The sequence below is a fragment of the Bufo gargarizans genome, chromosome 4, assembly GCF_014858855.1.
Source record: "Bufo gargarizans isolate SCDJY-AF-19 chromosome 4, ASM1485885v1, whole genome shotgun sequence".
Lineage (NCBI taxonomy): Eukaryota > Metazoa > Chordata > Amphibia > Anura > Bufonidae > Bufo > Bufo gargarizans.
Genome location: NC_058083.1, coordinates 519,163,583 through 519,177,564, shown reverse-complemented (window position 1 = coordinate 519,177,564; position 13,982 = coordinate 519,163,583). Strand labels below are relative to the sequence as shown.

The window sequence follows — 13,982 nt, the reverse complement described above, 5'->3', positions numbered from 1 at the left end:
TGTCCTCTATTGATAAATGGAATGATAGTGCCCTGTTGTCAGTTTATGCACACGTTTCCAGGAGGAATAACAGAGGGAAAGCAGAATGTAGTTGTAAGAAAGCTGTTCCAGAATGATTCAGTCATGGGGAGGAGACGCCTCCTTAGGCTACTTTCACACTAGCGTTTCTACTGGATCCGGCAGGGTTCAGCAAAAACGCTTCCGTTACTGATAATACAACCGTCTGCATCCGTTCAGAACGGATCCGGTTGTATTATCTGTAACCTAGCCGAGACGGATCTGTCATGAACTCCGTGGAAAGTCAATGGAGGACGGATCCGTTTTCGATTGTGGCATGACCCACAATGCAAATAAATGGGGACGGATCCGTCTTGCTCCGCATACCAGGACGGAAAGCAAACTACAACATGTTGCGGTTTGCTCTCCGGTATGGGAACGCGCAATTAAACGGAACGGAATGCATTTCGGAGCGCTCCGTTCTGTTCAGTTCAGTTTTGTCCCCATTGACAATGATTGGGGGAAAAAACGGAAGTGTTTTTTTTTTTTTTCCGGTATTGAGCCCTTATGACGGATCTCAATACAGGAAAACTTTAACGCTAGTGTGAAAGTAGCCTTAAAGACCTACACGCCTCACAGCAGAGGGTTTGGTACAGTTGCATCTTGTATGGGAAATCTGTGTATTAAATAGATGCACTTATACATTGTAACAAACCTTCAGGATAGATCTATAGACAATCCTTGCTATACTGTCACCGCAGTGTTGTCATGACTTACGTCGCAGGACTGTTTTCCTCTTTTCCTCTGTGCTGCTGTTTTTGGGGGGACAGATGACGTGGCTCTGTTGGTGTCTCCGGTGGTTTCATGTTGCTGGTTTCCCTGTGGAGAAAATATCACCTCCCAAGTTGAGCTCTGGGTGAAGGAACGTCCTGAGCTCCTTCCAGCTTAATGGTCACTAATTGGAATCTGACACCCCCTGCCAGGTGGAGCGTCTCACTGCGGAGCCCAGCGTCAGTCAGTGCCCTGCCGGGGGCGCCACAGAGGGATTAACACACAAAACACAGTGAGTGACTCCGTCTTATGTGTTATGTCTTGGGGGTGACCGTTTTTGCTTGTGGAGACCACCAGCTGATGCAGAGAGCAATGCAACCTGGGAAAAGTTATGCAAATTAGCTCTCCTCCAGAGGGAAGGAAGGAAACCTCTCTAGTGCCCCCCACAGGCAGCTGCCCTGCAAATCAGTGTCTGGTGCATATAGGAGCCGTGAAACTTGACTGTAGATGCCCATCTGTAGAGGGGGGGTCCTGCCCCTCGTCGGTTCTGATTGGGTGAAAAGCCCTTGTTGTAGCTGTCAGGAGGTCCTGCTGAAGTCATACAGGTAACACCCCCTGGGCATAGTACCAGCGCCAGCAGATGGCATGGGTCTGTATGGGACAGTAATAGGGGACATGATGATGTACATGAGATGCTGCACCTGGTGATACGCAGTATTATAGAGGTTACAGTGATACCTTCAACCTTGGGCGCGGGCCCCCTTCAGCCTTGGGCGCCGGCCCCCTTCAGCCTTGGGCGCCGGCCCCCTTGTTCACACATGAAGGGATCGCTGTGGATTTCTGAAAATCCGTAGCCGCCATGTGGAGGAGATGTTCGTTAGCCTCCTCCGCACGCTGCGTAAAGTCGCTTTAAGGGTACATGCGCACGTTCAGGATTCATGTGCAGAGAATCCGCACTGAAATCCGCAGGTGGTCGCAGGCAAATCCGTGCGGTCAGTCTGCTTCAATCGGTGCGGATTTTACTAAGTGAATGAAGAAAATCCGGTCAGGAAAAAATTAAATAAATTGACGTGCTGCAGATTTTTAAATCCGCTCGGAAACAATCTGCATTGTGTGCATTGAGAATTTCAAATTCTGATGGAATACAATGTACATGACCTACGGTGCGGTTTTTCCGCACGCAATCATGATCGTGTGCATTCAGCCTGACTTAACTGTGGGGCGCATTTTTCAACCTGAAACGCGTCGGCTCTTTTTGCAGTTTGGTCACAGATTTTTTTGTAGATTTTCCCCTTGTAACTTTTTGTAGGGAATAGCAGTATGGCGGCTTTGTGCTATAAAGTGGGTTTTCGGAAATATGGTGCTATTATTCATCCCTTTTTAAATTTTTTGCACTAGTTGGTAAGGGCCCCATCTTATTTTTCTTTGGGGCCCTATGAATTATACTTACGCCCCTGCCCATTGGGCATCTGTAAATATAACCCAACTTTCTGGTGGGGGGGGGGCTGTCACCCAGGGGACCCGGGGATTTATCATTTTCTGGCCGCCCCTATGGCCGCCCATTGGATCTTCACATTTGGGGGAAACTCTGAAAATGAAATGTTGTAGAGAAACAGATCAAAGGCAGAAAATAACAGAAACCAGCTCTGCGGACCCCCCCTCTCTGGAAGCAGGAAGAGGCTAGAAATTACATGTCACCTTCATATCCTGACTTGGTGACCCTGTGTTCTCAGGAGGCTCTTCCCATCCCAGCTGTTACCACTAAGCACATAGCCCCCAGGCTCCTCCGGAGAGGAGGCCGCCCCTGCGCCCCCATTGGTCGCCTCCATCCCTCCATGACCAGCCTGTGGAGTCAACATGTGCTTGTCAGTCAGGCTCCAGGCTGCAGAGGAGGAAGGACTCTGTGCCTCAGACACCGCACTTCTGCAGGGCTGACTATGGGACCCCTCTGCAGGATGGGCCCCTGACCGCCCGCCGCTGGGGCTCTCCAAGGTACGACCACTGTATAGCTGAGGGGTTGTATCCCAGGATCGGCCATAAGCAGATCCCGGATTGCTGGCAGCCAGGGGGAAAGATTGCAGGAATGTACTGGCCGCACTGGTATTTTTCTGCCTCTGCTGGGGGAGGAGGAGACGGAGGTTTATTATATATATATATATATATGGGGCAGAATGGGGGGCTGCTTTGTGTGTATATATGTCTATCTCATATCTATCAATTATTTATCTATCTAATATCTATATCTCTCTCTATCTCTCTCTAACTCTCTATCTATATCTATCTCTATCTATCTATCTCTGTCTCTATCTATCTCTATCTATCTATCTCTGTCTCTATCTATATCTATCTCTATCTCTATCTATATCTATCTCTATCTATATCTATCTCTATCTATATCTATCTCTGTCTCTATCTATCTATCTCTGTCTCTATCTATATCTATCTCTGTCTCTATCTATCTATCTCTGTCTCTATCTATCTATCTCTGTCTCTATCTATCTCTGTCTCTATCTATCTCTGTCTCTATCTATCTATCTATCTATCTATCTATCTATCTATCTATCTATCTATCTATCTATCTATCTCTGTTTCTATCTATCTATCTCTGTTTCTATCTATCTCTATCTATCTATCTATCTCTGTCTCTCTATCTATCTATCTATCTATCTATCTATCTATCTATCTCTGTCTCTCTATCTATCTCTGTCTCTCTCTGTCTCTCTCTCTCTCTCGTCAGCACATCATAGGATTTTCAGTGTTTTGTGCCTTGTAGGGTCGGCTTCATTATATAATAACTACTACCTGCCGCCTCCTGTATATACATAAAGAAATGATCATTTACTGTAATTATCTTTTTAGAACCTTTTTGGTCTCTAGACTTTTCTGCCACATTTGTGTTCTAGACCCGCTGCCAGTCTGTGCTCCTACCTCTCACTGTTTCTATATCTCCAAGGTGTATTAGAGGAAGATCCCTTGAACTAGAGTCCTGCCCCCCCCCCATTATACCGTCATCATCAACGATCTCATTAGTGCAACATTTACAGAATTATTTTATGATTTTTTTTGTTTAATTAGTTTGAAATAATTTTATGCTGTTTTTGTGTGTGAGTTTTTCCCCTGCATGTAACATAATGTGGAATTGAGCGTGGTCATATGAGATCCTGGAAATTCGCTAATTGGATTTGTTTATTTATTAATATTCCCCACATCTTCTACACAGCACATGGCCGTAGATTTCTAAGTGGCTGCAGGTTACTTATTGTTACTGTAGTACTACATGATGAATTCAGATTCCTCTCCTTCCCCCTTTAGGATCCGTCTATAGATTCCTCTCCTTCGTCTTTAGGATTCCTCTATAGATTCCTCTCCTTCGTCTTTAGGATTCCTTTATAGATTCCTCTCCTTCCTCCTTTAGGATCCGTCTATAGATTCCTCTCCTTCGTCTTTAGGATCCGTCTATAGATTCCTCTCCTTCGTCTTTAGGATTCCTCTATAGATTCCTCTCCTTTGTCTTTAGGATTCCTCTCCTTCCTCCTTTAGGATCCTTCTATAGATTCCTCTCCTCCGTCTTTGTATCCGTCTATAGATTCCTCTCCTTCCTCCTTTAGGATCCGTCTATAGATTCCTCTCCTCCGTCTCTGTATCCGTCTATAGATTCCTCTCCTCCGTCTTTGTATCCGTCTATAGATTCCTCTCCTTCCTCCTTTAGGATCCGTCTATAGATTCCTCTCCTCCGTCTCTGTATCCGTCTATAGATTCCTCTCCTCCGTCTTTGTATCCGTCTATAGATTCCTCTCCTCAGTCTTTGTATCCGTCTATAGATTCCTCTCCTTTGTCTTTAGGATTCCTCTCCTTCCTCCTTTAGGATCCTTCTATAGATTCCTCTCCTTCGTCTTTAGGATCCGTCTATAGATTCCTCTCCTTCGTCTTTAGGATCCGTCTATAGATTCCTCTCCTCCGTCTTTGTATCCGTCTATAGATTCCTCTCCTCCGTCTTTGTATCCGTCTATAGATTCCTCTCCTTCGTCTTTAGGATCCGTCTATAGATTCCTCTCCTTCGTCTTTAGGATCCGTCTATAGATTCCTCTCCTTCGTCTTTAGGATCCGTCTATAGATTCCTCTCCTTCGTCTTTAGGATCCATCTATAGATTCCTCTCCTCCGTCTTTAGGATTCCTCTATAGATTCCTCTCCATCCTCCTTTAGGATCAGTCTAAAGATTCCTCTTCTTCGTTCTTTAGGATCCGTCTATAGATTCCTCTCCTTCGTCTTTAGGATCCGTCTATAGATTCCTCTCCTTCGTCTTTAGGATCCGTCTATAGATTCCTCTCCTTCGTCTTTGTATCCGTCTATAGATTCCTCTCCTCCGTCTTTAGGATCCGTCTATAGATTCCTCTCCTTCGTCTTGGCGCTGAGTCACTTGAGATGCTGCTGGAAGTAAATGATCCGTTTTATTTGTTTTTGCAGCCAGTTTTAGTCTCTTCTCTTTTTCCGATTCGCTTCCTAACACTACAGTGGATGGAGACGCACAGACAGTAAATTTCCTTTAAAGTAGTTTTGCCACCATTAAAAGTTGATGTAATTTAGGATTAAAGAGTTACTTTTGTAGTTTACTTTCTGTTCCGAAAATGCTCTCTTGCACGTCCACCTACTGAGCTGGATCAGCATAGCCGCCCGTGCTTAGTTCCGTCATTTAACTGCCACCAGCCATATCTACTGTTAGACCTAGATAAGGAGGGAGCTTTCGCAGAGAGGACACACTCTCTGAACTGTGATGGAGAGAGCTGCAGCAGAAAGGACACATCCCCTGAACTGTGATGGAGAGAGCTGCAGCAGAAAGGACACATCCTCTGAGCTGTGATGGGTAGAAAGCTGCAGCAGAAAGCACATGCACCCCTGAGCTGCCATAGGGAGATAGCTGCAGCAGGAAGGACACGCCCCTTAACTTTCCATAGAGAGAGGTGCAGCAGAAAGGAGTAGACATGTGGAGATCTCTGGATCCATGTGAGGTACAGACATCAGTGGCCAAAATATAATAACAAATAACAAATCTCCTTTAGATCTTCAGATGCTCCTATTCCTGCGAAAAATTGTGAACATACTGTAGATCAACATCGAAATCTGTAAATAGGTCTGTTTGCTTTCAGTGAATGGAAACAGAGGTAAAAAACTTAAATCTTCCCATACCTGGAGATTAGCCGCCTCTGCATCCAGTACATGCAGGACGGTATATGGAGATGCGGGGTGCCACAGCAATTCCCTAGGCCTTATGCTACATTCACACCATCGTTGTGTGTTTTGCGGTCCACAAATTGCGGATGCGCAAAATAACGATGGCGTCTGTGTGCGTTCCGCAATTTGCGGAACGCCACGCACAGTAATTAATATAACTGCCTATTCTTGTGCACAAAATGGACAAGAATAGGACAGGTTATATTTTTATTTATTTTTTTGCGGACCACAGAACGGAACAAGGGATGCGGACAGCACTCGCTCACCTTTTGTGGCCCCATTGAAGTGAATGGGTCCGCATCCAAGCCGCAAAAACTGTGATTTTTTTATTTTTTTAAGGTGGTTTTCTCCAGTGAGTTGGAGGCGCTGCGGGATCTTACTTTTCTACGGAAAACTCCCCGTCATAGGTCTTGGCGTTTTCTTCTGGCTGCCAGTGAAGGAAATTAAATCATTTTAAAGCACTAGACGCGCTGGCGCGGCGCCAGGAGGAGATGTAAGGTTTAAGGTAACTTCTCTAAGTCTGCTCAGGCCGATGGCTGCGAGGAGATTTTCTCACTTGAAAGAGGCCAGACGTGTACCCGGAGATCGCTCGTCCGTTCCCTTACAGAAACCCCATTCATTTCTGAGACAGGAATGTGCTCGCGTCTTGTGCGCAGAACAAACACGTATCGTCCAGAGGAGCAACTCAACACTGCCCTGCATTCACTGTCGCCGTGTTACATTCATAATCTTATCGGGAGCGAGCACGTCAACCCTCTGTTACAAACTGCAGCTTTTCTTGTAATTCTCTGTTGTGCCAGTCCTCTGTTATTCCTCCTAGAAATGCATACATAACTCGGCCGCAGGGCATTGCCAGTCCTATACAGCGTGCCGCTGTCAGCACTGATTACATTGTGTTTGACTGTGCCCCACACACAGTGGTTACATTTATTAGAGGAATAACAGAGGAACTGTGCAATATAAGGAAAGATGCTCCAGAATTGTTATCTCACAAGTACTGACTGTAACAGACGTGTCAGGAGAAGTGGCAGATCCTTTTTTTAAAGGGACGTGCATGTTTATTTAAAGAAAACATCCTTCTAAAAGTTGTCTTGTTAGATAGACCTATAAGACCTTCCCCGCCCCAATTAAAGGAATTGTTTGACATTTTTTTTCCTCCTTAAACAGCGCCACTTTTGTCTACAGGCATAGTCTGGTATTGCACTTTGGCACCAATGCTCAGCTCCAGTACCAGCTGATTGCACCGTTCCTGGCCAAATATAATTGCTTCTTTCTATAGAAGAGAAGCGGTGGAAGCGGCTGCGGGGTGCCTTCAGTGACGCTTATCTCGGAGTAGGGGCGGATTGGTCAAAAAGATTGTAAAATGGCAAAAGAATTGGTGGAGGTGCATCCAGCCATACCGCTGGTCGTTGTTAAAGGGGTTCTCCGGGATTTTCTTATGGGATAGAGATTGGTAGGGGTCTGATTCCTGGGACCCCCACCAATCAACTGTATGAAGAGGCTGTGGCGCTGCGGGAGTGCCTATGTCTCCTCCTGGGCCAGTGACGACATTGGTCTAAACACAGCTCAGTCCTGAGGCTGAGCTGCAATACCAAGCACAACCACTATACAATGGATGGCGCTGCGCTTTGTAAACCACTAGGAGACCGCGGCGCTCACGGACGCTCTGGTGAGGACAGGACATCAATATGAAGATCTCCGAAAACCCCTTTAAGATGCTATAAGAATATTATAAAGCACGGGGGGGGGGGGGGGGGGCAAATGCTCGGAGCCAAAATGCTGAGGAGCCTAGAAATGTCACGAGTGAGGTTATTGGTTTTCTAACTGAAGTCTGAAAGTTCTTCCTTGGCTTCTGAAAAACTCATCCTTGAGTTAGTGTGACCGTCCCTTTTAAAGAGGGGCTGTCACTTCTCCTGACATGTCTCTTTTAGGAGGTACCTGCATCCCCCTCGTAATAGCAATTATGGAGCATCTATTCTTATGACTCTATGTTGGGTTATTCCTCTATTATTCCTACTAGAAGTTTATTAACGGATTGCTAGCTCTTCATAAACTTCTAGCACTAATAATAGAGGAATTGCACAGCATAGAGTCTTAAGAATAGATGCTCCAGGATTGTTAATACTTGGGGGATGCAAGTGGTTAATAAAGCGGACATGTCAGTAGAGGTGCGAGCTACTCTTTAAAGGGACAGTCACACTAACTCAAGGATGAGTTTTTTCAGTTCCCTCCTTAAAGGGGTTGTCTCATCTTAGACACGCTAGGATATGCCACCAATGTCAGATACGTGCGGGTCCCACCTCTGGGAGCCACAGCTATCTACAGGACAGGACCCCCGAAGAGCATGGAGAGCAACTGCACACGTGCGACTGCCGCCCGTTCATTTCTATGGAAGAGAATATGGCAGAACCCTCGGCTGTTTTCGGAACTGAACATGCAGCGCTGGCGCGGTGTGCTCTCCTTCTTTTTTGGAGATAGGTGCGCGTCCCACCCCTCAAACGTACACCTATCTCCAGAACGACCCTCCAAAAGTGAAGGAGAGCACGCCTGCGCTGCATGCTCAGTTCTGTAAACAGCCGAGGGCTCTGCCATTTTCAGCGCTGTCGTAGCGATCTGTCATCAAGGTCTCAGATAACACAACCCCTTTTAGGCTACTTTCACTCTTGCGGCAGTGCGGAACTGCCCGCCGGATCCGCCGATCTGCATGTGACTGAAAGCATTTGTGAGACGCATCCGGATGCGGATCCGTCTCAGAAATGCATTGCAAGAACGGATCCATCTCTCCACTTGTCAAGCGGACAGACGGATCCGACTTGTATTTTTTTTTCCACATTTTTACCGGTCTGCGCAGACCGGAAGGACGGATCCGGCATTCCGATATTTTGCATGCACTAATACATTCCTTTGGGGAAAAATGCAGGATCAGGCAAGTCTTCAGGTTTTTTCGCCCGAGATAAAACCGTAGCATGCTGCGGTTTTATCTTTTGCCTGATCAGTCAAAATGACTGAACTGAAGGCATCCTGAACGGATTGATCACCATTCAGAATGCATGGGGATATGCCTGATCAGTTCTTTTCCGGTATTGAGGCCCTAGGACGGAACTCTATGCCGGAAAAGAAAAACGCTAGTGTGAAAGTACCTCAAGTCTAGAACTATCACACCCATCGGGGGATCTGAACCCCCGTTCTTTGCATTGGAAGGTTTTCGGCTCGAACCGTGTAAAATCTAGGAACTGTTCAGAAGTGCGTTCCGATCCTCTCTGGCTTCAGGATGTGTCCGCCTGGCTTCTAAATCATTACAGATTACACTAATTCGGACCCGCCCGCCCACACGTCTGGGAGACTTGTCATGTTTAAATCTTTACGCCCACAGGGACATCATCATCACCGGGAGATGTCCCCTTCTCACCCCAAAATTTGTGGAAAAAATATTAAATGACTCTTCAATACGCCCGTCACGTAGCTGTCGGCCCTTGTTTTGGCTGGCAGCTATCCTTCCTGACTCCCCCGCAAGCATTGGATCGGCTGAGCATGCCTGCTTGTCTCAGTGGAGTCAGGAGATAAGCGGTTGCCTGACACATCAAGCACTGCCTGTCTCCCTTGGCTCTGTTGCCCATAGCAACCAATCAGATTCCACCTTTCATTTGACAAAGGAGCTCTGAAAAATGAAAGGAGGAATCTGATTGGTTGCTAGGGGCAACTAAGCCAGTTTTCCTTTACATCAGTTTTGATAAATCTCCCCCCTTGGTATATTAACTCATCGAGGTCCATCTTTCTTTATCTTTGCGCGGCTGCTTCCACACATGTCAGAACATGGCCGAAGTCGTCAACTTTCATTTTCATCTACTGATACTACTACACCAGCATCTCCTATCACCCCCATCATACTTTAGGACAGAGCGCAACTTTCATTTTCATTTTTCTGTGCTCGTTGTCGCGACAACTGCCTTAGGCCTCATGCACACGACCGTTGTTGTGGTCCGCATCCAAGCCGCATTTTTTTGCGGCTTGGGTGCGCACCCATTCACTTCAATGGGGCCGCAAAAGATGTGCGGACAGCACTCCGTGTGCTGTCCGCATCCGTTGCTCCGTTCCGTGGCCCCGCAAAACAAAAAATAGAACATGTTCTATTGTTGTCCGTTTCGCGGACAAGAATAGACATTTCTACAATGTGCCTCCCGTTCCGTTTGCGAAAATTGCGAAAGGCACACTGGCGGCTTCCGTTTTTTGCGGATCGGCGGTTTGTGGACCGCAAAAAAGGGAACGGTTGTGTGCATGAGGCCTTAGACTAATTTCTAGTTTAGGGAAATAGTTATCAGAGTTTGCATGGATTCAGCCATCAACTGGACTAAATAGACTCCCGTACTGCTGCCCCCTATGGACAGGATGACCTCCTAGTTCAAACCTTCTGCTTACATAGGATACCCCCGCTTAGTTGCGGCTGGGACCCGTCATCACTGCAGAATCCTGGGAAAGTTGTGTTTTTTGGGTATTTTTGCATTGTAAAAGTTTGCAGGATAACAGGTGTTTGGTGCGGGCTGTGGGAGACGGCCGCGCGTCCATCAGGAATGCGGGGTATGTCTTAATGCGCTGTTTCTCCATTTGCCCTTAAAGTGGACATACTTGGCATTCCCCGATCCCCGCGCATTTTATCGCTTCTGTTCTAGAATTTGCTTTTGTTTTAGTGTTTTTAGACTTTGCGGATAGGAAAATTTCTAGAAATAGGTGGGGTGGGGGGTTAAAGGGGTTTCCTGGCCTTCTTTTTTTATACTGGATTTGTCATTGTCTGATCAGTGGTTGTGCAATTCCCGGGAAGCCTGCTGATCAGCTGGTTGAACGCCCTTGCCTCCTCGCAGCTTACCAAGCACAGCGCCATCCTTTGGATACTGGCCATGCATGGTATTGCAGCTCAGTCCTATTTACTTGAATGAGACAGAGCTGCGCCTAGACCATGTGACCGATGAACGTGACTTCACATGCGCTAGGGGCAGTGATGGCTAGCCTCCGGCACTCCAGCTGTGGTGAAACTACGACTCCCAGCATGCGCCATTCATTTCTATGGAGTTCTGAGGACAGATAAGCAAGTGTACAAAAGTTGTAGTTTTACCACAGCTGGAGTGCCGGAGGTAAGCTGCGAGAAGGCCGCCACGCCCGCAGGAGTGCTGCAGCCTTCTCCAAACAGCCGTTTGGCGGGGTTCCCAGGTGTTGGACCCCCACCGATCAGATACTGATGACCTGTCCAGAGGATAGGTCATCAGTATGAAAAAGTCGGAAAACCCCTTTAAAAAGGTTTTCTCACAATAGACATTGGAGTGTTACTCGCGGGGATCGGACACGCTGAACCCCACAATGTGCAGGATAGAGGGGTTGCCCCAATGTCTTCCTCCTCCCCCCCCCCCCTTTTTCTATGATAATTGATTAGACGTCCATGTGGCCATACTTGGTACGGCTCATCTCCTGACCATTGAAGGGACAGGTAGCAATGTGTTCTATATAAAGTCCTCTTCTCCAGTCACTGCCAAAGCAGCATTCAAGATTCTTCTGCATTGTTGTCAGCTCTGTCTGCTGGATCTTGTATGTTCCCTGCTTCACAGCAGGACAGTGTGCTGATGCAAGAAAGCAGCATATACCGCAATGCACCAAAACCCTGTGCCCTTTCTGCAAACACAGAGCAGAATTATGAATGCAGCTCTGGATGTAACTTGTGCATAAGACGCAATACTTATCCCCAGTACTTCTTGTTAATGTCGTTTTTGTTTTCTCCCTCCTCCGTAGACTCTTCCATGATTGTACGGCGTTGACATGATGGCGGTGAACAGCAGGAACAGCGACTGTGTGACCCTCGGCAATGGTAGCCTCCCATCCAATACGCATTCTACGGTTCAGCCCCCATCCAGCGATGGAGACCAGACTCCTCCGACCACCGAGGAACCAAGACTTAAAGGGAGCCCCAACGGATGCATCTCTCACAATGGTGCCGCCAAACCTGGCCCTGTGTTCCTGGAGCACCAGAGGCCGACGATTGTCCACCAGTGCTGCCACCACTGCTCCTATCATCCTCCTCTGACCAGCCGGCCAGACTCTGCTCCCCGCAACGGAGGGACCGTGCCTTGCGCGCTGAATTCGGGGTGTTCCCAGCAGCACTCGGACTTCTCTCCCACCTCCGTCTGTCCCAACCATCCACCCGTGTATCACCCCGTCTGCTGCGTGCAGCCACCCACCTCCTTCTGCCTCCACCAGTGGCGCGACCATTTTCAGCACCAGCAAGTGCCGCCTCACTTGGTGAACATCAGGTCAGTAGCTCGTTCCTTCTGGACAGGGTTCATGACCGTATTCGCACTCTGCTGCCTCAGTGGTCTATGGGGGTTGACCAGCATGTCTCAAATTTAAAGGGCAGTTCCATTTATGGGCCGTATTCATGTATATCGGACAGATATCATTTCCAGGTTGTGTGGTAGTGAAGTTGTAGAGCATAGGCCTTACAGACAGGCATTTCATCTTGTAAATTGTCATCTAAAATGCAGATTCTGCGTTTTCGTCCTGGGGGGAGCTTTCCACCGCGCTCTTTGTCGCCCCCCGCTGTGTATTGCACTTTATAAAGTAGAATAGAGGTAACCATAGAAGAGAAAATGTGTTTGTCTTACTGGTTACGTTGCGATACCCTTTAGAGGTTCCCCTTGTGATAATAATTCTTATGATTCTGTTGTGCTCTTCCTCTATTATTCCTACTAGAAGTTTATGAATGATTTTCCAGCATTCTGCAACGAAGGTCCATCTGGGTGTTACCAGTTGGGGATGTGTGTCCTGGTACAGAATGACACTGGCGGCGCTGATTGGATAATGTCAGTCTGGGTAGGGATCCGAAACAAAGCAATGGAGGCAGCATATCCGGTAAAAAAAACCCTTTATTGGGTCCAGCCAAGTGAACTTGACGTGCAAAAAAGTTGTGACGTTTCGGCCGCTTCACAGCCTTTATCAAACATTTTATTATGTTTGATAAAGGCTGTGAAGCGGCCGAAACGTCACAACTTTTTTGCACGTCAAGTTCACTTGGCTGGACCCAATAAAGGGTTTTTTTTACCGGATATGCTGCCTCCATTGCTTTGTTTCGGATTCATCATGAGGGAGCCCTAAAGAATCTTGGACTCCAGGTGCGCTGTTGCATTCCGGTTGACCGTGAGATCTGGTGAGTGCGATTCCAATACCTTATTTTTTATCACAGTCTGGGTAGGGACACAGTTTCAGGGGGGGGGGGGGGGAGAGAGATGTGCCTGCACAGACTGACATTAGCAGTAACCCCCCAACAGTAGCACCGGGCTGTACCTTTCATTGCTGACTGCAAAAAAATAAAAATAAACCATTATATAACAGAGTAATGGCACAATGTACAGTGATAAGAATAGATGTTAGAACATGTCTGGCCATCCTCCTGCCCTCCCTGCTGTCAGAAAACTGTGGTTGCTGGAGAGAAGAACTCCTCTGCTGTGCTGGGCTGATTCCTCAGGTGTGTGACAGCAGTGAGCTGTAGCAGACTGTAAGGGGGAAATAGGGGATTTGTTTATAGCAGACTCAGATCTATGAATGTGTGCTGCTCTCTACAGACTCTCCCCCAGGTCCCCCCAATGTCTCTGCTTTAGGTGCAACTTCATTAGTGCCACAGCTCCAGATGCCCCCTAATGCCCCCACTCCAAATGCACCCCTAATATTGCCTCTTCTCCAGTGGCCCCCCTAATACCTCTGCTCCAGGATCCCCACTATTACCCTACCTCAGGTGACCCTAATGCCTCTGCTTCAGTTACGACCCTCCGTTTGTGCCCTTTGCTCACGTTGCTCCTCTAGCACCTTTGCTTGGGCTTTGTTAAAGGTTAGGACCTGCAAAGGGGGTTGGACTTATGACTGAAAAAATCTGCCCAGTGCGTCACATTCTCCAGTATTGACACGTACGGTTTACATGGCGGCAGTGATGATATTCCATATTTACAGG

General features: G+C 47.4%; 1 protein-coding gene across 1 annotated transcript in view; it reads left to right on the top strand.

Annotated features, from left to right (window-relative positions):
- The window catches only part of DISP1 (dispatched RND transporter family member 1), a 63,037-nt gene that overhangs the window by 15,076 nt on the left and 33,979 nt on the right, over nucleotides 1–13,982 (top strand). Inside the window, exon 3 of the mRNA XM_044289786.1 lies at nucleotides 11,774–12,291. Coding sequence (XP_044145721.1) covers nucleotides 11,801–12,291 — 491 coding nt within the window. The 5' untranslated portion in view covers nucleotides 11,774–11,800. The remainder of the gene's footprint in view (nucleotides 1–11,773; nucleotides 12,292–13,982) is intronic.